Source organism: Bos taurus, chromosome 26 (genome assembly GCF_002263795.3).
Source record: "Bos taurus isolate L1 Dominette 01449 registration number 42190680 breed Hereford chromosome 26, ARS-UCD2.0, whole genome shotgun sequence".
In the NCBI taxonomy this organism is placed as follows: domain Eukaryota; kingdom Metazoa; phylum Chordata; class Mammalia; order Artiodactyla; family Bovidae; genus Bos; species Bos taurus.
Window position 1 is genome coordinate 26,119,029 of NC_037353.1, and position 22,091 is coordinate 26,141,119.

Sequence of the window (22,091 nt, forward strand, 5' to 3'; positions counted from 1 at the left end):
GCATTTCACAGGTTTAATCCACTCCACCCCTCCCAAAGCTTCCTCATCTTTCAGAAAGCAGAAAGAAATGTCTCTTGAGGGGAGTTAGTATTTTAGGTGTCACCATAAGAATATTTGAATTTGGGAAAAGGAGAATTCAGAGCTAGGACTCTGATTAGGTCTTACTAGGATGGAAGCCATCCAGTTCCTTGAAAGACTTCAGTGGGTTTTGGTTCTGGGCATGACTGGGGAGTTAGTATTTTAGGTGTCACCATAAGAATATTTGAATTTGGGAAAAGGAGAATTCAGAGCTAGGACTCTGATTAAGTCTTACTGGGATGGAAGCCATCTTTACATCACTGTGATAGATGCCTTGCGTTGTAATTATAAGACATGCCACCCGAGTGGAGTATGGGTGATCAGTCTTCTTTTCTATTTTTCTAGAAACGATTGATCATTCATATTTATAGGGCTATAAACTGCTGGACTTTGAAAAGGTCAGTATTGATTATCTAAGTCATGCAGACAGTGTGCTTCTTTGATTTACATAAATATGAGTTCTTTTTATGAGATGACTGATTTTTCAGGGAAGAGGGAGAGAAGGTGATATTCATGTGAGTTAAGTGATGAGAATTTCAACTAAAACATGCTTAGATTCAGTCAGAATTTTGGAGTTGGCAGGATCATACTTTAAATTAGCTAATCCAACCCCCACCCCCAAAAGAAAAACACACACATAAAGTTTACTTTACAGATGAGAAAACTGAAGCCCTGCCTTTGGACATCAGTGGATATAACAGTAGTTGCTTGTATTAAGAAGAAGGCTGGCTATCAAATTAATACCTGTGTAGAAGATTGTAGACAACCGGAAAAGTTTTTCCTTCTGTATACCTTTTTATACTTCATATTCTTCCTATAAAGCACATATATTAATTTTGCAAATATATACATATTCAAAAGCAATTATATATATATATATGTATGTATGTATATATGATTTTAAATCCACAGTGAATACCGTGTCAGTTGGCTGGAGTTGTGTGGGCAGGGGACTTTACCATCAATGGACTTCCAACACTTGGTTTTGGAAGAATCTTTAAAATCCAGGCTGTAATTCAGTCCTCTCTCTCTCTAGTCTTTGCATTTTAGTGACTGACTATGGGACTCTCTGCTTGTCTTTCTCCTTCCTCCCATAAACACTTAGAGTTTTTGGCCACTTCAGCCTCCGCTCGGAATGGCAGTTGGTGAAGGTGGACTACAAATCAATCTTCAGCCGACACTGTAGCAAGGAGGACTATCAGACCTGGCACCTGCTCAATCAGGTACAACACCGGCTTGGGAATCCTGGCTCTGGAAACAGGGGCCACTGCAAGCCCTGTTTGGTCCTGTTGGGTCTTCCTATTTGGAGGAGGGAAGTAGTGGGCCATCTGGGGAAAATGGTGAATTGTGGGGGTGGGATTGGAATTCACACACCAGGTTGAGCAAGGGCATATGATATTTTGGAACTGCTGTGCACCCTGAATCCTGATCTACTCATTGAAATCACCAAGCAGCCTGGAAGAGAGGCAGCAGTGATGACCTGGGGTTTTAGTGCTACCCGTGGCAAATGAAGCCCAGAAAACCAGCACACCCTCTAACGGTTTGATCATCTTACCTTCTAATGGAAACAGTGGGAGCATTTCTCAGGCCATCCTGAAGTCAGGGCCCAGGAGCCCTGGGAACAGGACAACAAAGAAAGCGGAGGGTGAGGGACTCTCGCAAGGCAAATATTTAGTGCTAGTCAACACAGGCAGAATTCTTTTGTCTTCAGAACCATTGAGTCCTTATAATTCGTACCAATTTCTTCTCTTTTTGTTCTTGACTAGGAATAAGGACTCGGGCATGGTTGTTTATCATAGAGAGGGAACATATCGAGTCCACTTCAGTTTCGCTCTGAAGATGATGTGAAAAAGATGCCAACAGTGGATTACTTTCCACTGGAATTTATGGCAATTGAGGCAATTGCCAAGTGGTCTGTGGGGATGACTGGAATGTTTGCATTCTCTGTAGAGGTGGAGAAGCAGACATCACTGGCCAGGTTGGGTGGAGGGACAGTAATAGGCCAGTCTCCCACAGTGTTCCTCTTGCCTGGTAGTAAAAGATCAGTCTTTTAAACTTGAATACTCCTGAATGGTTCCTAGGAGGGAAATTTCTACATAAAGTGACCAAAAGAGAATGCAAAGACTAATGCTGGCTTATTTCACTGTCTTTTGTGTTTTTCTGTCTCTCTCACTGTGGACTTTCTTCCTAAGGGGGAGCCTTGCGTCATGGGAGAAAGGAAAATATTCAAGAAACGCAAGCCAGGAGCTCAGTGTGCCCTGGGCCGAGACTCCTCAGGGACAGTGGTCTCAGAACCCTGTGTCTGTGCTGACTGGGACTTTGAATGGTGAGTCTCTTTATGTCTCATCAGCAGTTCCAGCTGGACACTGACTAGTTTGGGGGATGAGAGTGAAGAAGAAGTTGAGGAGGTAGGCATGACTCAGCTGGCCTGCCAGCCTGGCTGCCTAAGGTCCTGGCCAGATGGGATGTCTACAGCCCCAGAAGGAGGAGGGGGAAGCTTTTCACAGGGAAGATCATTGTCCTACCAGAGTGGTGTGTCCAAGGGGACTTCTCGTCTTCAGTTAGCAGCTGTCCTGGAAAGTCCCCAAGAGGAGGGGCTGGGCATGGAGAGCTTAGAGAGCTGCCACCATGGGCAGTCACCTCCACACATGTGAGCTCAAACTGTGCTCTTTCCAATGAATTCTCTTATCACCATTTCTTTTTTCCTCCCTCTAATGACAGCCAGAGAGAATGAGTTTGGATCTCATCTCTTAGCCAATGACTCACAAATTTCCAAATATTTCCCTCCAGCTCCAGCCTGTCTCTCCTCTTAGATGAAGACATTTGTGTCCATCTGTTTACTCAGCATCCATCTTCCCTTGAATTGGTAACAGGGATTTCAAAGTTTATGTTGCCAAGCAGAGTTCTTCCTGAATGCCCACTATTAGAAGCAGTTTTTCAGCTTCTCTTGAGCCCCCCAACCCAGACCAGGTTTTCCAAATTCAGTAAAACACATAGACATCCATTCAGTCCAAATCCCAAGAGAGCTTAATTTTTCCCTTTACCCTCAGGTGCAGGCCCTCCAGAAGTCCCTGCACGTCTCTATTTCCAAAACACATTCCAACACAAAGCACCGCTACCCATGTCCATGGCATCTGGATCACCTCAACCATTTACTAATTCACTCTCTATGTCCATTCGGGTCACCTTGAAATCCATCCTTGTTGTTCAGTCACTAAGTCATATCCAATTCTTTGTGAATCCATGGACTGCAGCACAGCAGGCTCCCCTGTCTTTCACTATCTCCTGGAATTTGCTCAAACTCATGTCCATTGAGTCAGTGATGCCATCCAACCATCTCATCCTCTTTCACCCCCTTCTCCTGCCTTCAATCTTTCCCAGCATCAGCCTTTTCCAATTAGTTGGCTCTTTGCATCAGGTGGCCAAAGTATTGGAACTTCAGCATCAGCGTCAGTCCTTCCAGTGAATATTCAGGGTTGATTTCCTTTAGGATTGACTAGTTTGATCTCCTTGCTGTTCAGTGGACTCTCAAGAACCTTCTCCAGCACCATCCATCCTTAGAAGAAATAAAATTATATTTTAAAAACCCAAGTCAGATCTTATCATTCCTATGCTTTAAATACTCCAGTGGCTTTCCTGCTCCCTTAAAATATAATATAACCTTCTTTCTTTGCTCCACTGCAGATGATTGACCCACTAGCACTGTTCCTTAACTTCTTACTATTCCCTCTTCATTCACCGTTTTGCAGCCATACCACTATCTCCTGCACCTTAATTAACCCAGACTCATTCCAAGCAAAGGAAACAGCAAGAACAGATATTTCTTTCAAATCTCAGTATGACTGGCACTGTTGGAGCACTCATACTTCAGCAAAAACCGCAGCTCAGAAATGCTTCTGAGACCATCTAACCTCACCCCTACCCTGGCAGTCTCAGGCATATCACCCTGTTCAATTGTCATCTTAGTATTAATCACAAATAGAGAGATTGTGTTTTTTGATTGCTTTATAATTTGCCTGTCTTTCCCAAGTAGAATGTAAGTGCTGTGAGTGCAGGAATTTTTGACTTTCTTTATTTTTGTATGCTTAGTGCCTCCCCAGTGTAAGGACAAAACAGTTGTACAGTGTTTCTGAATGTTGTTTCTTTTAGGAGAGGCAAAAACCTTCCCAAACGTGGGAATGAGTGATCTCATTAGTAATTGCAGAGTGATTCCATGCTCATCCCAATTGGATGAATTCTTTCTCTGTGTCATATTCAAAAGCTGAAGTTCAGTTTATATATTTTCATTATATTAATTATAGGTTAAAAGACAAATCTAAGGGCTCGGGTAACAGCCTATAAACATGGAAGGGGCAGGACTATGACAGAGGTGCATTAGGGTTTTGTTATTGTTGTTGTTTGGTTACTAAGTTGTATCTGACTCTCTGTGATCCCATTGACGGTGGCCCACCTGACTCCTCTGTCCATGGGATTTCCCAGGCAAGAATACTGGAGTGGGTTGCCATTCCCTACTCCAGGGGATCTTCCCAACCCAGGGATCAGACCTGTATCTCTTGCATTGTGGGTGGATTCTTTACCACTAAATGGTGTCTAATAGCTAAATTAGTCCATATAGGCACAGAACAGCTGCCCCTGCCCAACAGCCTCATGTCCTTCATTCTCATTTCATCCAGCTTGTTTCTTGATTATGTTTGGGAATCCATCTTTCATTTCCTGCTTTCTACCAGGACTATACTGGTAATAGCAAGCAAAGTAGACAATCATGACTGCTCCCAACCTGCTCTTCATCCCTGCCTTGAAAAGCTTGGCTTCAGGAAGAATCATCTGAATGGACTGTGCTAAGTTGAATTTAATTTGAATGGCAGGATCCTATCTGTGGTATTTTTGACCCTTTGGAAACAAAGGCTATTTTCATACTTGGGAAGAATAATTTTAATTATTCACCATAATCCAGAAGAATAGTCATAGCAGTATATACAGTGGCCCACTCAGATTTATGGTACATGACATATTGATGTCATCCTGAGTATTCAGAATGTCAACGTCAGCCTTTCTTGTGTCCTTCTGCAGACTGACTCCACATCTTTCTGTATGTCATGCCACATTTTCTCCTGTGTCTCTCTGAGTTGTTAGACCCTCACCCATTTGGGGGAAACCTCACAGTTGAAGGAAGAATTGTAACATAAATATTTTTCCTTCAGCAATTACTTTAATATTTACTAGTCTGGAAAAAAAAATATCCCAGCTCTGATGCTCAATTTCTGACCTTAGGAAATTTTTTGATCTCTACAACTTCACATCCTGGGCTATAAACTGCAAATGAATAACATGTATCTCATTGGGTCCTAGGGAGGAATAAATGAATTCATATTCATCGTTAATGTGAATAAGGAATTTATCCTAATGGTGTACATAGCTTTTGCTGTTGTGGTTATTCTTAGTCTTATACCCCAGGGTTAAGTGGTCCCCATGGTATTTTTAGCAAGTAAACTAGAGCTCATATATCCATATAAGCACTATGTTCAGAGTTGTACCTTTGAGTGTTATCCATTTGTATCAGTGGTGATGGCTTTGCTTAAACTATTTCTAAATGCTTCTTTGGAAACTGCTGTCAAAATGCATCTATAAGTGAAGAAGTGGAGGAAGGGAGCCCTGCTCTATGGTTCTCAGTTTGCCAGTGCAAGAACCACCTGGACCTAACACGCTGTAATGTCAGTGTCATTACTATGATATTTTAATGAGAAGAAAATTAGCATCTGGAATATAAATTACTTGACTGTGATCACATAATCTGGGAGAGAAAGAGATGAGGAGCAAAAGCAAATCTAGCCAAATTCCACATTCTCTTCTCTATATTATGCCATTTCTCAAGAAATCAAACAAGTCTTTGTTATTTTAGATTTACTTTATTTTTCAAAAGAAAGAGTCCCCAAATTTGATTATTCTAAAATTGAAACTCATCCTCAAATGATTTAGGTTAACTCCTGGTGATGAGGTTTAATATAGAATGTGCCATTAACTCTAAACCAATGCCAAATTGAATAGTTTAGGCCATTGGTACCAGAATTGTAAAGCCCATGGAGTTGCAAAAGAGTCAGACTTGACTTAGCAACTAAACAACAATAATTAGAATTGTAATAAGTATATGGCATTCAAGAAGACTTTATAGAATTCTAAGAGGAGATATATAAGATATTATACATTTGCCTTTCTATAGCCAATCATGCCTCATTAAAAAAAATTTTTTTTTATTGAAGGATAATTGCTTTACAGAATTTTGTTGTTTTCTGTCAAACCTCAACATGAATCAGCCATAGGTATACATATATCCTCTCCCTTTTGAACCTCCCTCCCATCCCACCCCTCTAGGTTGATAGAGAGTCCCTGTTTGAGTTTCCTGAGCCATACAGCAAATTCCCATTGGCTATCTATTTTATATATGGTAATGTAAGTTTCCATGTTACTCTTTCCATATCTCACCCTCTCCTCCCTTCTCCCCGTGTCCATGAGTCTATTCTCTATGTTTGTTTCTCCACTGCTGCCCTGTAAATAAGTTCTTCAGTACCATTCTTCTAGATTTCATATATATGTGTTAGAATATGATATTTATCTTTATCTTTCTGACTCACTTCGCTCTGTATAATAGGTTCTAGGTTCATCCACATCATCAGAACTGACTCAAATGTGTTTCTTTTTAAGGCTGAATAATATTCCATTGTGTATATGTATCACAACTTCTTTATCATTCATCTGTAGATGGACATCTAGGTCGCTTCCATGTTCTAGCTATTATAAATAGTGCTGCAATGAACAATGGGATCACACCTTATATTAAAAAGAAAAGTAGAAGAACTTGAGTCTGAGATAAGACAAACAAACACACAAGACTTCAGGCTGGCTTAGTTGTCATAATCTAAGAGAAAAAGCAAAAAAAAAAAAAAAAATCATGTGACCTAATAAAGTATTTAGGCACCACTTTTGAATATGGCAAAGAGAGTTTGCTTTCTGAAATTTCTGGGGTTTTTTGCTGTTATGATGACGTCTTGGACAAGGGGCTGAATATTTATTTTTTCTTTTCAAGTCAACTTCAGTAAGCATAAGTGTTAGTCATAAATACAGTTTTTCCATCAAAAATAGTTTGTCATTAATGATTGTGCTGGAAAATCCATGTATGGCAATAGTTTCATAGTCCTGCTTCCTTCTCAAGCCTCCTTCCTACCAGGAATTGTTAGCTAAAAAATATGAAAAGCCCAACTTGGTTAGCATAAGCCTTTATGCACATTCTACCTAGCTGTTTCCCTAAATCAGATCAGGTAATGTTCACTGGACTGGTCCAGGCAACTTTTAAATCTGAGAGACAGCAGGGAGTGGAGACTTGGGAGGATGCCAATGGATGCCAAGGATGGAGAATGCCTTGATTCTGGTGAAAAAGTTAAGGAGTGCAGCCTGGATTCACAAAGCAAAGGTATTTTCCACTTGTATCCCTTCTCTACTTGAAGAAGAAAGGCTTTATAGATTCTCAGATGCAGTTATTTGTAGGGAACCATTACCTGGGTTCAATCCCTGGGTTAGGAAGATCCCCTGGAGAAGGAAATGACTACCCATTCCAGTATTCTTGCCTGGGAAATTCCATGGACAGGGGAGCCTGGAAGGCTACAGTCCCTGGGATAGCAAAGAGTCAGACATGACTGAGTGACTAATGCTTTCACTTTTCATTGACTTTTGCTACTCTCACTTCTATGCAGAGTGGGTATCAGTAATAAGTATGCAGTTTACATAAATATGGATGTTTCTACTTAATAGCCTCATAAATCCCCCAGCCTCAGGTTTACTGTAGAGAACCACTCTGAAGCATCCTCCATCGTGGTACTGGTGAGGGGCCAGGGGCAAATCCTCCCTGAGAAGTAAGCAGACTAGTGGGTAGTCAGAAAACAGAGAGTAAGAGGTCTCCTCTCAAGTCTTACGGAGTCTCCTAGGAGGTAGTTGACCCCTGGGAGGTCCAAGTGCATTTGTTCAGTGAGAAACCCGTGTGGGCTAGAAATTATGCCTCACTATTCTCTTTTATTACTCATTCATCCAACCACTCTCACAGCAGAAGTTTTGCTGAGCATCTACTATGTGCCAAGATTTTTAGATGGATAATCTCACTTAATTTCTCAACCAGAAGGAGAGGCTGTTATTTTAGACATTTTATAGGTGAAGAGATGGAGATACAAAAAAATGTTAATATATTTACTCAAAATTATAATAGTCTGACTCCAGAGTCCTAAGTCTCAGTATGTCTTAGTGTTTATCTTCCATGCCCAGAAGGTTCCAGATCCACAGAGTGCACTTATCAAGTGGAAATGTAGACGAGTGAGGGGAAGAGTCTTGGATATGCCATTGTACATAAATTCAGTCATGTCTGAAATCTACTCAACCTTGTTATTCTGCATATAGAGTCCAATCAATTGTATTTTTTCTGTAGATAGCACATTGTAGAAAAATCAAAGATATATAAAGCAGAGTTATTGGATGCAAAAAAGCATGACAGCAAATAATAAAGAGTATAATTGGGTGTTGAATTTCATGATCCAGACCTATGCTGTACAGTATAGTATCCACTAGCCACCTGTGGTTATTTGCATTAAGATTAAAAACAGCGAAGTATTCATTTCTTCAGTTAGCCATGTATTGGGTGCTTAATGGTCACATGTGGCTAGTGGTTACCATATTGGATAGCACAGACAGAAAGTTCTTTAGGACAACATTGGTCCTACCTGAAAGTATTGGGAGTATTCAGAACAAAGAGCCCACCAAAGACTGGAGTAATGATGGAAGGCTTCCTGTAGGAGGTGGTGATAGAGCTATGTAGACTTGCTGCTAAGTAAGTATGAGGAAAATGAGCAGCGTATCTAAGAAAGCAGTTACATGAAGGCTGTTGATGCATAGAGGGGTAAGGGCAGATAGGTAGCTTGGTGTTAGATTAGGAGAAATACTTGAGCCATGATTGTTTGGTTTTTCAAACCATTTATGAAAATGGTTGGGATATAATTATCTTTCTATTTCTATGGCTGTATTTAGGCTTATGCATTACAAAATGATTTGTTTATTAGTCCATTGTTTTTGTTGTGATTGCTTCTCTTTGCTGAGTGTTCATGCTGTGTCTGCTAAAAACCTCTATCTGACCCCAAATCAACCACACTCTATTGTCTCCTAAAATGAGACAGAGACATTTGTGAAATACTCATCCTAGAGCCTTAAATCCAAAATGGGAGACTGGAAGAACTGGGGATCAGTGAGTCTTGATGGGACTGTGCATGGTCTGAGAGTAGGATACTCCCTACCCCTGGGCCAGCAGAGACCATGACTTCTTGGCCAGCTCCAAGGGGCTCAGAATGACATCGGCCTCAAAGCTGGCTTAAAACTCAGCATTCAAAAAACTAAGATCATAGCATCCAGTCCCATCACTTGATGGCAAACAGATGGGGAAACAATGGTAACAGTGACAGACTATTTTCTTGGGCTCCAAAATCACTGCAGATAGTGACTGCAGCCATGAAATTAAAAGGTACTTGCTCCCTGGGAGAAAAGCTATGACCAACCTAGATAGCATATTAAAAATCAGAGACATTATTTTACTGACAAAGGTCCATATAGTCAAAGCTATGGTTTTTCCAGTAGTCATGTATGGGTGTGACAGTTGGACCATAAAGAAAACTGAGTGCTGAAGAATTGATGCTTTTGAACTGTGGTGTTGGATAAGATTTTTGAGAGTCCCTTGAACAGTAAGGATATCCAACCAGTCCATCGTAAAGGAAATCAGTCCTGAATATTCATTGGAAGGACTGATGCTGAAGCTGAAACTCCAATACTTTGGCCACCTGATGTGAAGAATTGACTCATTGGAAAAGACCCTGATGCTGGGAAAGATTGAAGGCAGGAGGAGAAGGGGATGACAGGAAATGAGATGGCTGGATGGCATCATCAACTCGATGGACATGAGTCTGAGCAAGCTCTGGGAGTTGATGATGGACAGGGAAGCCTGGCATGCTGCAGTCCACGGGGTCGCAAAGAGTCAGACATGACTGAGAGACTGAACTGAACTGATAATTAAATGCCTATTTCATGGGCTTATACTAATGCCAAGCCAGGGGTCAGGAGTCTCAGTTATCACCTTTGATTGACATCCCAACAGCTGTGTACAATCTTTAGCAAGTCATTTTTTCTCTTTTTCTTCTCCTTTCCATTCTGTGAACTGAGGGGATTGGGTCCCAGTAATACTAGTGTCCCTTTTCTGACATGCAGAAACTGTTTGATTTCTGAGCCTTTCCTTATCTGTCCCCTCTCTGGATTGTTTGAGGCTTCTCTCTGGGTGGGATTTTGAGGACACACACGCCCCTGGAAATGGACAATTTTCCCCTAAACTTTTAGAAGTTCTCAACCCATTTACAGTCAAAGAAGACACAGAGGTGACTTACTTCTTAAAGAAAACTACATGTGTGTTTGCAGAAGCTGTGGCAGCTTCCTTTCCTGAGGCGAATCGAACTTTCTGGCACATTCTCTCCAAATGTCACAATTCAAGAGAAAAACACGTTTCCCTAGGAAGCTGGAGCAGCAGCTGGCCCTGCTTATTTGCTGAAATCATAAAAACTTCAGAGCTGGGAGGGGACTTGGATAGGATGAAAGATTTTATTCAATAGTATACATTTAGCAGAAGGTAATGAAGAAAGCCACAGCTTGGGGGCAGCTAGTGATGTTTCCATTAATGTTATTAAATATTAATGTGGTGCTTTTTCTCTTTGGGGCAAAGCAGCATGGCTGATGCGCCTTCTTTAATTACTGCATCACTAACAGGTAGCAGAACTGAACATTACTGCTAAAGATGGTTACACTGAGCAAGGAGCATATGACATTTCTCTCCCTCATAAAGCTGCTTAGGAGAGCACCCTTCCTTCGAAAATTACAAATATTTCTGGGCTGAACAGGACATTCAATAGATTTACCACATAAAGCTATCAGGGGATTTTGTAGTAGTGCAGGCCCATCACAGCCCAAATCCTTCTACAGGTAAATAATACTTTGAAATCAGATATTCAGTACTGTGCTGGAAAATATTTAACTACTGGCTCTCTGGGCTTCCCTGATAGCTCAGTTGGTAAAGAAGTCACCTACAATGCAGGAGACCCCTGTTCGATTCCTGGGTCGGGAAGGTCCTCTGGAGAAGGGATAGGCTACCCACTCCAGTATTCTTGGGCTTCCCTTGTGGCTCAGCTGGTAAAGAATCCACCTGCAGTGAGGAAGACTTGGGTTTGATCCCTGGGTTGGGGAGATCCCCTGAAGAAGGGAGAGGCTACCCACTCCAGTATTCCGGCCTGGAGAATTCCATGGACTGTGTAGTCCATGGAGTCGCAAAAAGTTGGACACAACTGGGCAACTTTCAATTTTCTCGGGAACAAAGAAGTCAATAAACCCTTATTAGTAGTGATTGGGGATTGCTATAAATATCCTCATGATATATGATTTCATGCTGCCAACGTGACATCACTGAACGAAGAATTAGGAAACACAACATGTATTTCTACCATACACAGGTACACAGACATAAATGATTTCAAGAGCATATAATGATTATATCATGACATCTTATATGTAGTATTTATTGCATATAGTAATAATAAATGCAGCAAAATAATGGGGGAATTTCTGTGTTTTAGGTATTATCTTTTGAATATAAGTACAATTTTGTATAAAATTTAAATCATTATTTAAACTATGTTTAACAACCTTAACTAACTCACAAAGTTCCTGGAATTTTAAGTAGGCTCTCATGGGCTGTTAGCAGCTGGCACAATACTAAGTCCATACGAACTCTCAGGGGGCAGATCTTCAATCATTAATTGGGAGGCATGGCAAAAGATTACCTTGACAAACATGTCCCATTCTCCTTTTCTTCCAGTTTCATTTAAACTCGCCTATTGAAGCTGGTCTTGCGCTTCACCTTTTTGTGTAGCCATCTGCAATGACTCGAGCTCATACTCACTCCACAGACATGTTTTGAGCTCCTGGATGCTTTGTGGTACACACTGGGAAGTTAACCATAGGCTCACAGTCTCCCTGCAGAAATAGACCAATGCAATGGGATAATTAGTGTGATTATTTAAAAATGCAGTGAGAGTACCATTTACCCACTAAATATTTATTCAAGACCTGCAGTGTCTTATTCTAGAGCCTAATATTGCTGAACTAAAACAACAGAAGTAACTGCCCTTTTTTAGCCTCAACGTTTCTCCAAATGGTAGAGCCACCAAGATTTGGTTTTGGAAAGCAAGGATGGCTTCATCAGGCATAGCTATTGAAGGATGTTTAGGAAACTGCCTAATACAGAAAAGGGTAGAGTGCTTCAAAAGCTCCAGGGAGATACCACATACAAAGACAAAGAAGGTCGAAAGATTGGTCTGAGTTTGGTTTGGAGGAAGGTGGTGAGAAGTAGGGTGGGATCAAATCCAGCAGATATTTATGTAATCTCATCAGTCAATTGGTACTTCTAAACTGTACTGCTTCATACTGTGTTACATTGTACTCTGCTTCAGACTGTATTCCTGCCCTTTTGTTGGATTGGAGGCATGGAGTCTTCCTCTCTCCAAAAGACTGAAAACCCCTTGAGAATAGGAATGATGGCTCTTCTTTCACAGGACAGGGCACATACTGAATAATAAATAAATGCAGAATTAAACTTTTCTTCCTCTCTTCCTTTCATTCCTATCCCAGGTGCCCACATAGACAATTTGCCTCTATTTTCACTGATCTTTAATTAAATCATGTCTCAAAAAATATGGGAATAGAAAAAGAAAGGGGGAGTGAGTCAGGAAAGAGTTAATTTCCTATTGTTGCATGTTTCATTAACACTCAGTGAATCGATATTCAAAGGTCCAGATTGTCTGCCTTGTCTTTGGGTTTCAGGAAACCCTTGGATGCTTGACTTAGAAAGACATGACTTCTGCCAAGTGAAGCCACCTTCAATGACCTGGAGTTGGTTGTAGCAATAATGCCTACTTTCTTATTCTTTTTCTACCTTGGCATTTACAATTCTTGGCATTTTATAAAACCTCAAGAAGTAAGGCAACACCATTTACATTTCCAATGGGAGCCCTCTTCTCACACCACACACTGGTCTTTGACTCCCTCATTTTGGAGTGCTGAGGGAAGAGGAAGGGGATCATACCTGACCTTTCTTCATTTTATTATGGCTCGGCTTTTACAAAAACATGGAGAAGAGCTACGGTTTAACTTTTGTGGGTTTTTTATTTGTTTCCTAAAGGAAACGGGGCTTGTGTTATAAATAGTTGGGGAAAGTTTGAAAGTGAATGCAAATGTGTATATGTGTTTGAGAGAGAATTTCAAAAAATATGAAGATAAAATCAATGAAATCCATTTTGGAATAAAGTGTGGGACCATATCACATAAATAAATCTTTACTTTTAAAATCATCTTCTTGATTGTCATCCATTTATTTCAGTAAATCCACTGTGACCCAAAATAAGCTTTTAAGCTTATGACATCCCTCACATCCACCCAACCTAGTGTGCCTTACGCATTCACACCTTTTTAAACCTGGACTCTCCATTTCCTAATCTACTATGTCTGGAGAAGGCAATGGCACCCCACTGCAGAACTCTTGCCTGGAGGATCCCACGGACAGAGGAGCCTGGTAGGCTCCAGTCCATGGGGTCGCTAAGAGTCGGGCACGACTGAACAACTTCACTTTGACTTTTCACTTTCATGCGTTGGAGAAGGAAATGGCAACCCACTCCAGTATTCTTGCCTGGAGAATCCCAGGGACCGGGAAGCCTGGTGGGCTTCCATCTATGGGGTCCCACAGAGTCAGACATGACTGAAGCAACTTAGCAGCAGCAGCAGCAGCAGCAGCATGTCTTCTGTACACTGGACTCCAAATGACTGAGTCTGAAAATCTATTTTCAAAGCATGAATTTTGCCCCTACTGGGAATATTTAAAGAATGTGTTTGGCTTTGGGGATGGTTAGAGAGATATATTTGTGTTTATATGTGTTTGTGGATATTTTCACATTTGTGCATCTACAGCAGTATTCAATGTTTATTTTCTGGACAGTGACTATGGCTATGAGAGACACGGAGAGAGTCAGTGTGTCCCTGCTTTCTGGTACAATCCAGCGTCTCCATCTAAGGACTGCAGCCTTGGTCAAAGCTACTTTAACAGTACTGGGTAAGTAATTTACCTGAAGGAACCCCGCTCACCGCCTTCCTATTTCACTGTTCACTAAGTTGGGATCAGAGGAGCATTGCTAGTGAAGCAAGAAAGAACATAGAGTCTGTTTACAGCAGGTGGCTTCTGAAGAAAGTTGAGGGGTTCTTTAGCTGAGCCTAGCTTTTTTGAACATAGAAGAGATTTCTGATTACCCAGATTTCAATGCCTTTTGCTGTTTGCCTCTGAAATATCATAGCTATTATTTTAGTCAGGTCTTCTCTTCTGGAAAGAGATGCCACCATATTTTCCAGACCCTGATGGAAATAAGTTAACACAAGTGGTATGCAGATATTATGGTTCTCTTTAGTGAGAGATGAGCTGACGCTCTTGTGGACCAATGATGGAAATGGAATGAAAAGTCAAAGTCCCATCCTGGGAACCCCTGGAATAAGAAGCTCAAGGCGCACTTTCTGTAATTGTCAAATTATGTATATTTCTCTTTTTGTTACTTATTACTTCCTCAGATGCTTGAAAAAAAAAAATTTCCGTGATTTGTTGTCATTCCCCTTTACTTTGCCACTTCGGTGACCAAGTACAGATTTGGAAAGCAGATTGGTGGTTGAAGACAGTGTTTTTACAATTTTATGTGCTATGAATCACCTGGGGATCTTGTTAAAACGCAGCTCCTAATTTAGGCGATCTGCAGTGGCACTGAACTTCTTTATTTCAACAAACTCCCACACATTGTTGTCTTTGCTGGTCCCAGCACTCATCTTTGAGTAACAAGGGACTAGAATCCAGTCTCAACTCTTCCAGTGGATGGATCTTCTAACGTCTCACACAAGTTACTCACCATCTCAGTATTTTTACTTTCAGTTCAGTTGAGTTCAGTCGCTCAGTCGTGTCCGACTCTTTGCAACCCCATGAATCGCAGCACGCCAGGCCTCCCTGTCCATCACCAACTCCCGGAGTTCACTCCGACTCACATCCATCGAGTCAGTGATGCCATCCAGCCATCTAAAATAGTGGCCAGAGTACTATCTACATAACTGATGTCTAGAAAGAAGAAAAAACATGATGGAAGAGATGTATCGAGTGGTCTGAGATACTCTGAGAAGTATACATTTTTTTTAGCCAAATATTTGGTTCTTAGAGAACTATTCTTGGGATCTGAGCTGAAGTTTAAGCACTGTTGACATAATTTTATTGTAGATGACTGTCTTGGGAGTTAAGTCACTCAAACTACAGATCCTGCAGACTGAAATTTAAAGACCTGAGGTGTTAGAGAATAAAGTTTGAGGTTTGAGAAAGAGAAATGTAACAGGCATATATGACCAGCTAGGCCAGGTCTCAGCCAGAGCACACCTGGACAGAGCAAGCAGGTAATTGCATTAGTGCTTCTCGTATGATCATGTGATATGTGGACCCAATTTTAGGAAGTTCAGTGTGCCAAAACCGCTAATAGCCAAACAAATAATTCAAGAAGATAAAAGGGAAAAATTACTCTTTTTTTTTTTTTTTTTTTTAAAGATTCTCTAAAAATGCCTATACATACCTCTAGGTTATTTAAATGTTGGCTTCTGTTACAAATCATCCACCAGCTGGCCATAGTTAAAGAGCAAGAGTGGATGATATCAAGTGTACATTAAGATGTGACATCCTCTAAAATGTCTATCACATGTAAAGCTCAGTATATTCTAAATGAATAAAGGTCAGCAAGAAGCTATAGATTATGAAAATTTGATTATATAGACCAGTGCTGACTGAAAGAACTATACTATAAGCCACATCAGTTCAGTTCAGTTCAGTTCAGTCACTCAGTCATGTCTGACTCTTTGCGACCCCATGAATTGCAGCATGCCAGGCCTCCCTGTCCATCACCAACTCCCGGAGTCCCACCCAAACCCGTGTCCATCCAACCATCTCATCCTCTGTCGTCCCCTTCTTCTCTTACCCTCAATCTTTCCCAGCATCAGTTTCAGCTTCAACATCAGTCCTTCCAATGAACACCCAAGACTGATCTCCTTTAGGATGGACTGGTTGGATCTCCTTGCAGTCCAAGGGACTCTCAAGAGTCTTCTCCAACACCACAGTTCAAAAGCATCAATTCTTTGGCACTCAGCTTTCTTTGTAGTCCAACTTTCACATCCATACACGACCACTGGAAAAACCATAGCCTTGACTAAACGGAACTTTGTTGGCAAAGTAATGTCTCTGCTTTTTAATATGCTGTCTAGGTTGGTCATAACTTTTCTTCCAAGGATATATAACTTAAAAATTTCTAATTTCCACACTGAAAAATATTTTTAAGTGAAATTAGTTTAATAATATATTTTATTTAACTAAACATTCTTATCATTTCAACGAGCACCACTAACCACATTTTAAGTGCTGAGTAGCCACAGGTGAAAAGTGATTAACATATTCGACAGGGCAGCTCTGGACCCACTGTGAACTCAGTTGGCAATTAAAATAATATGTGTCTACAAGAGGATATATTGTAAGTTCACATTAGCAGTAACTACATATAACATTTGCTTGACATCCTCTTGAGATCTCCTGATGAAGATGTTGGGCCAGTAGTTCAGCAGTACGTGGGGGTCAGGGAGAGACAAAATACCAGGTATAATGGAGAACATATATCATTCATATAGAAATTTGCTTTCAAGGCCACTAGAAGAAGGCAACATGGAGAGACTGGTTAATTACTCCTGACACACAGAGGGAAAGAAGATGTGATGTGATGATGACGATGATGGTGGTAGTGGTGTCTGGGGTGCATTTATTTTATGTGGTTTTACCAGAACATTGATTTTATGCAGCTTTACGGATAGTGATATGCCTGGAAATAAAGTCTGTCATGCAGGTCAGGGCTGTGGGCAAGCTCTCGCCTTGGCTTCACATGCTTGGGTCAGCGGTCAAGAGAGATGCATGTCATCACCGTGCCCAAAGATGCTCTTATCTTAGACGGTCACAGTGTTTATGGGGAGATTTTCCCATGCAGGCTTCTTCTCTGAGACAGTTTTACCACAGCAGGATCAAACAGGAGTTTCACACGTGTGCTTCTGGTCTGGTGTTAGTGATGAATGGGAAATGAAATGTTAGCAAGGAAAGAAAATCTGCTATAAGAGTCCAGTGGCTCCAGAGTAAGAACTAGTAGGTGTTAGGGGATGCGGTGGTGTCCTGGCGGTCAAGGGAAGACAGGAAGAGGCTTCCTGAGGAATCAGAGTTAGAAGAAGGCTGATCTTCTAGCTGCTTTCTGGCCTCAGGAAGGTAGAAACAAGTCTGTCTCTCACAGGGAGAAGAACCTGCTTTTCTTGCTTCCCTAGACCAGTGGGTCTGCCACCTCCTGCCTCGTGCGTGAGTCAGACATTGATTTTTCTTGGCTGGTTTAGACACTGATCTGATCTGTGGTTCACCAGGTAGGATCGATAATAGTGTTTAAAGAGCTGCTCTTCCTGAGATGAAGGGATAGTGGCTTCTCAGCATTTGTTTAGCTTCCTAAATGGCTGTCTTCTCTGGGACTCAGACGTCAGGTGCAACTGTGTGGAATCTCTGTCTCGCTCTTGCTCTCTTGCACACTCTACTGAACGTGCTTCACACAAGCACACACACATGTGATAAACCACACCACTGACAACGATCAATACCCCTTAGGTACCGGCGAATCGTGTCCAACAAGTGCACAGACGGCCTAAGGGAGAAGTATACCGCCAAGGCCCAGATGTGCCCTGGAAAAGCCCCGCATGGCCTCCACGTGGCGACGACTGATGGGCGTCTGGTGGCGGAGCAGGGGCACAATGCAACCTTCATCATCCTCATGGAGGAGGTAGGGGACCCCCTCCTGGGCCTCTGAGGTCAGAACTCACAAATGGGTCATGTCCCACATCCAGATGGGAAGAGAAGAAAGAGCTTGTGTTCCCACTAGTCCTTAAAACAAAGTCAATGGTGAGAAGCACCACTTGTGTGATAAGATGGAAGGCGTGAAAGAGGGCTTGGGATGTTTAGGGACCCTGTTCCCTTCATCCCACAATACAGACCTAGGCCAAAGGGGTCCCCTTGTGTCTGAGCAGGCGCAGATCTGAATATATTCTTTGGGGTACCCCTTTAGGGCCTGCGTCGTTAAAGGACTCTTAATTATCATTAGACTGCATACTATAAACATTGCCAGAATGGAATTCACATTTTTTCCTGTTTGTTTCAGGATCCTTATTTTTTTTCTTTTACCCTTAACCCCACTAATTAGAAAAGCCCACAAGATTTCTAGAGAGTCTTCAAAGTATGAGTGCTTGAAAGTATGAGGATGTGGGAGGGTGATCCCAATCCTCTAAACTTATTTTTCTAAAGAATGTCAAAGAATGTCATATGAGTTGACTTTCCATCAGCTGCCTGCTCCATTAGTTCACATTTTAGGTCATTTGCAGTCTGGGGAGTAAAACCAGACCAGATTCACTCATTCTGGATAGAATAGCTCTGCAGTATGCTTCTTTGCTTCCTATATGAGTTGTTTCATCTGTTTCCAAACCAGGGAAGTTTTCAGGCACTCCTTGCTGAGGCGCTGGGGCAGGGAAGTTTGCCTGATTCACAAAGCCATCTACGTTTAAATGCAAATTACTGTGTGCTCTTGAGATCTTGGAAAGAGAGCAAAGCAGGCCAGGAGTGTGTCCCCATGCCCTGCCTCTGCCCAACTGTGAATACTTTAGAAATCTTTAAAGTCTGGCCCACACTGACAGGACAGTGAGGGCTCCTTATCCTGGGTTGGCACGTCCTTTAGCCTTTATCCACACTGGGTGCTTAAATTAAAGAATTTTAATATTCAGAGGAGGTCATCATCGCATTCCCACTAGGGAGTTTCCAGGATCAGCTCTATTAAAGCCTTCTCTTGAATGGATGTGAAGAGCCATGATCTTATCCATTTGAATTGCCTTCAGTTCATTTCCACTTTAATTTATATTCATAAACTCAAGGGTAGTTGACATTGTGTTGGGGGCAAGGTAGCACCTATCAATATTTTACTCACATCTGGGTTGCCATGGCGGGAGAGACAGTGAAACTGTGATGAATGCACAGTCACTGGGCAGGAGAATTGGCTCATAATTCCAAAATGATGTATTTCTCTTCTTTCTTCTCCATCAACAATCTTTGTAAATAAGCAGAGAAACCTGATTCTTCTTTTTTCATCCAGAACCCTTATCTTATGGTTAGGTTCAGTTGAATTTATCCAAACTGTCAGCCCAATAAAGTGGGATGAAGTACAAGAAAGTTCAAGTACAATGTACAAGTACAATGAAGTACAAGAAAGGATGGGGTTCAGTGTTAGCTCTTAGGAAGCTAAGGATCAACTTGGGGTGGTAAGATGCACTCAACTAAACCACTGACATCACCTCCTCAGGTGGGCCCAGGTGGCTCTTGGCATCCCTCGAGGCAGAAATACCTGTGAGCTGAGATGGTCAAAAAATGCTTCAGGGAAGAGGGGGCTTAGGCAAGTTTAGGGAAAGCCAAGATCAACAGAGCACAGGTATATTTTCAGCAGGTATGCAGTATTTATCTGTAGAATGGAAATAATTATCCTATCTCACAGAGTTATTTTGAAGGTGGTATTATATAAAATGTGTTAAGCGATTAGCATCATGCTTGGAACCTAGTGATAAATACTAAAAAATAGGAAAATTTTAATAATAGCATGGTGGTTGAGAGTACTGACACCAGACTACTTGGGTTCAAAACTTGGCTCTTCCACTATTGGCTACAGAGACTTTGGTCTAATTCCTTTAATTCCTTTATTTGTGTCCTCATTTCTAAAATGGGAACAGTAATACTTTCTACATTTTAGAGTTATGAGGGGACTAATTCCTTGGAACTGAAAAGAAGCTTTATCAGTGTTAGCTGTTACTACTATTATTATTATCATGAAACAAGAGAGGAACAATTAATGTCCATGAGCAATCGAGGGAGGCCCTTGGCTTCCACATTTCAGAGCTTCATAGAGGCTCTACCTTCTCCATAATTGCTAATATCAGCCACATCAGGCTACCTGAGTTTGGGCAAAGAAGGGCAATAGACCCATAGTACCTGTTCACAGTGCCCAGTAGCTATCAGACAGAGTCTGATGATTGTGTTGAGAGTGTTTCAGGAGGGTGTTTGAGGGAGATTCAGGCCTCTAGGGGTGATGCTGAAGGCAGAGGACCAAGCATCAGAGAGGAGTCGGGCTGGACCATGCAAATGGGCCCAGGCCAGCTGCTATTCCCCTTTGCAGGGTGATCTCCAAAGGACAAACATCCAGCTTGACTTTGGGGACGGGATTGCAGTGTCCTACGCTAATTTCAGTCCCATTGAGGACGGCATCAAGCACGTGTACAAGAGTGCAGGCATCTTCCAGGTGACAGCCTATGCGGAGAACAACCTAGGCTCAGACACAGCGGTCCTCTTCCTGCATGTGGTTTGTAAGTAGCTTGAACCACCCCTCCCTTTACTCTGCTCCCGGGTTAACTACTTCTTCTGTTCAGGCTTCCTGAGATCCCTCACTGAGCTGGAATTGGTATGACTACTACCACAAATGATAACCCCAGTCAAAAGACAGATGTGAGTTCATCTATGTTGGCGTTTCGTGATGCTAAAGTAGACGGATTATTTTGAAAATTTGGAAAATGTTACCACCTAGTCTCTCCTTTTCAGCTCCACTCTGTTCTGATATAAGTGTGCACATGCAAACACATATTCGGGTAAGAGTGCCTTGCATTGGAGGCTGCTAAAATAGAGGGAGAGAGGAACCATCTGGTTCACAGCCACAGGCTCATTTTTAAGTTACTCTGAGTGAAGGCAGCACAAATCAAAGTAAATTGTTCTTTCCACTGAAAGAGCCAAAGAAGGATTAAAGAAACACGTGCCCCAAATTGTTTTATATGTAGAACTGAACACGTAAAGTAACTTAATTCTTACACCCAAGGTTACTTCAAGTTTATCCCAGATGTAAATAATTCTAAGAACTCCCCAACAGTTTTGTTGTCCTAGAATTTGTTTCATGGCTGTTGGCTGTTGCTTGAAAAGTGAAAGTGTTAGTCACTCAGTCGTATCTGACTCTTTGTTACCCCAGGGACTGTAGCCCACCAGGCTCTCTGTCCATGAAATTTTCCAGGCAAGAATGCTGGAGTGGGTAGCCATTCCTTTCTTCAGGGGATCTTCCCGACCCAGGGATTGAACCCCCGTCTCCCACATCACAGGCAGATTCTTTACTGTCTGAGTCCCCAGGGAAGAAACCACCAGTTGAAGTTCCAAAGTAGTGTGTGAGTCCTGGATTTATTTTGTGTCTTTGATATCCTGGAACTTGACTTAGATAAACTGAAACCTAAATATGATTTAAAATGTTGGGTTAAGGAAATGTTGTTTGGGGACTGTTATTGGTTTCCTGTACTTTGTAGTGACAATCATGGGTCTAAGGACTACTGTAGTTCTTACTTATATACCCCACAAGAGTTCAGAGGCTATGCTATATCTGATGGTCTTCCCAGGTGGCTCAGTGGTAAAGAATCCACCCACCAATGGAGGAGTCACAGGAGATGCAGTTTCGATCCCTGGGTTGGGAAGATCACCTAGAGGGGGAAATTGCAACAAAACTCCAGTGTTCTTGCCAGAATAATCTTATGGACAGAGGAGGCTGGTGGACTGCAGTCCGTGGGCTCTCAAAGTTTCAGACATGCCGAGCGATTGAGCACACACACTCATACATGCTACATATGGTGAAAATTAAATGCTTAAAAGAACCTAGGTGAACATAAGAGACACTTTTTCTATTAACAACTCAGTAAAA

General features: G+C 41.7%; 1 protein-coding gene across 1 annotated transcript in view; it reads left to right on the forward strand.

Annotated features, from left to right (window-relative positions):
* Positions 1 to 22,091, forward strand: part of SORCS3 (sortilin related VPS10 domain containing receptor 3) — a 979,390-nt gene that overhangs the window by 915,906 nt on the left and 41,393 nt on the right. Inside the window, exons 15-19 of the mRNA NM_001205986.3 lie at positions 1,184 to 1,301; positions 2,271 to 2,404; positions 14,189 to 14,302; positions 17,942 to 18,113; positions 20,541 to 20,727. Coding sequence (NP_001192915.3) covers positions 1,184 to 1,301; positions 2,271 to 2,404; positions 14,189 to 14,302; positions 17,942 to 18,113; positions 20,541 to 20,727 — 725 coding nt within the window. The remainder of the gene's footprint in view (positions 1 to 1,183; positions 1,302 to 2,270; positions 2,405 to 14,188; positions 14,303 to 17,941; positions 18,114 to 20,540; positions 20,728 to 22,091) is intronic.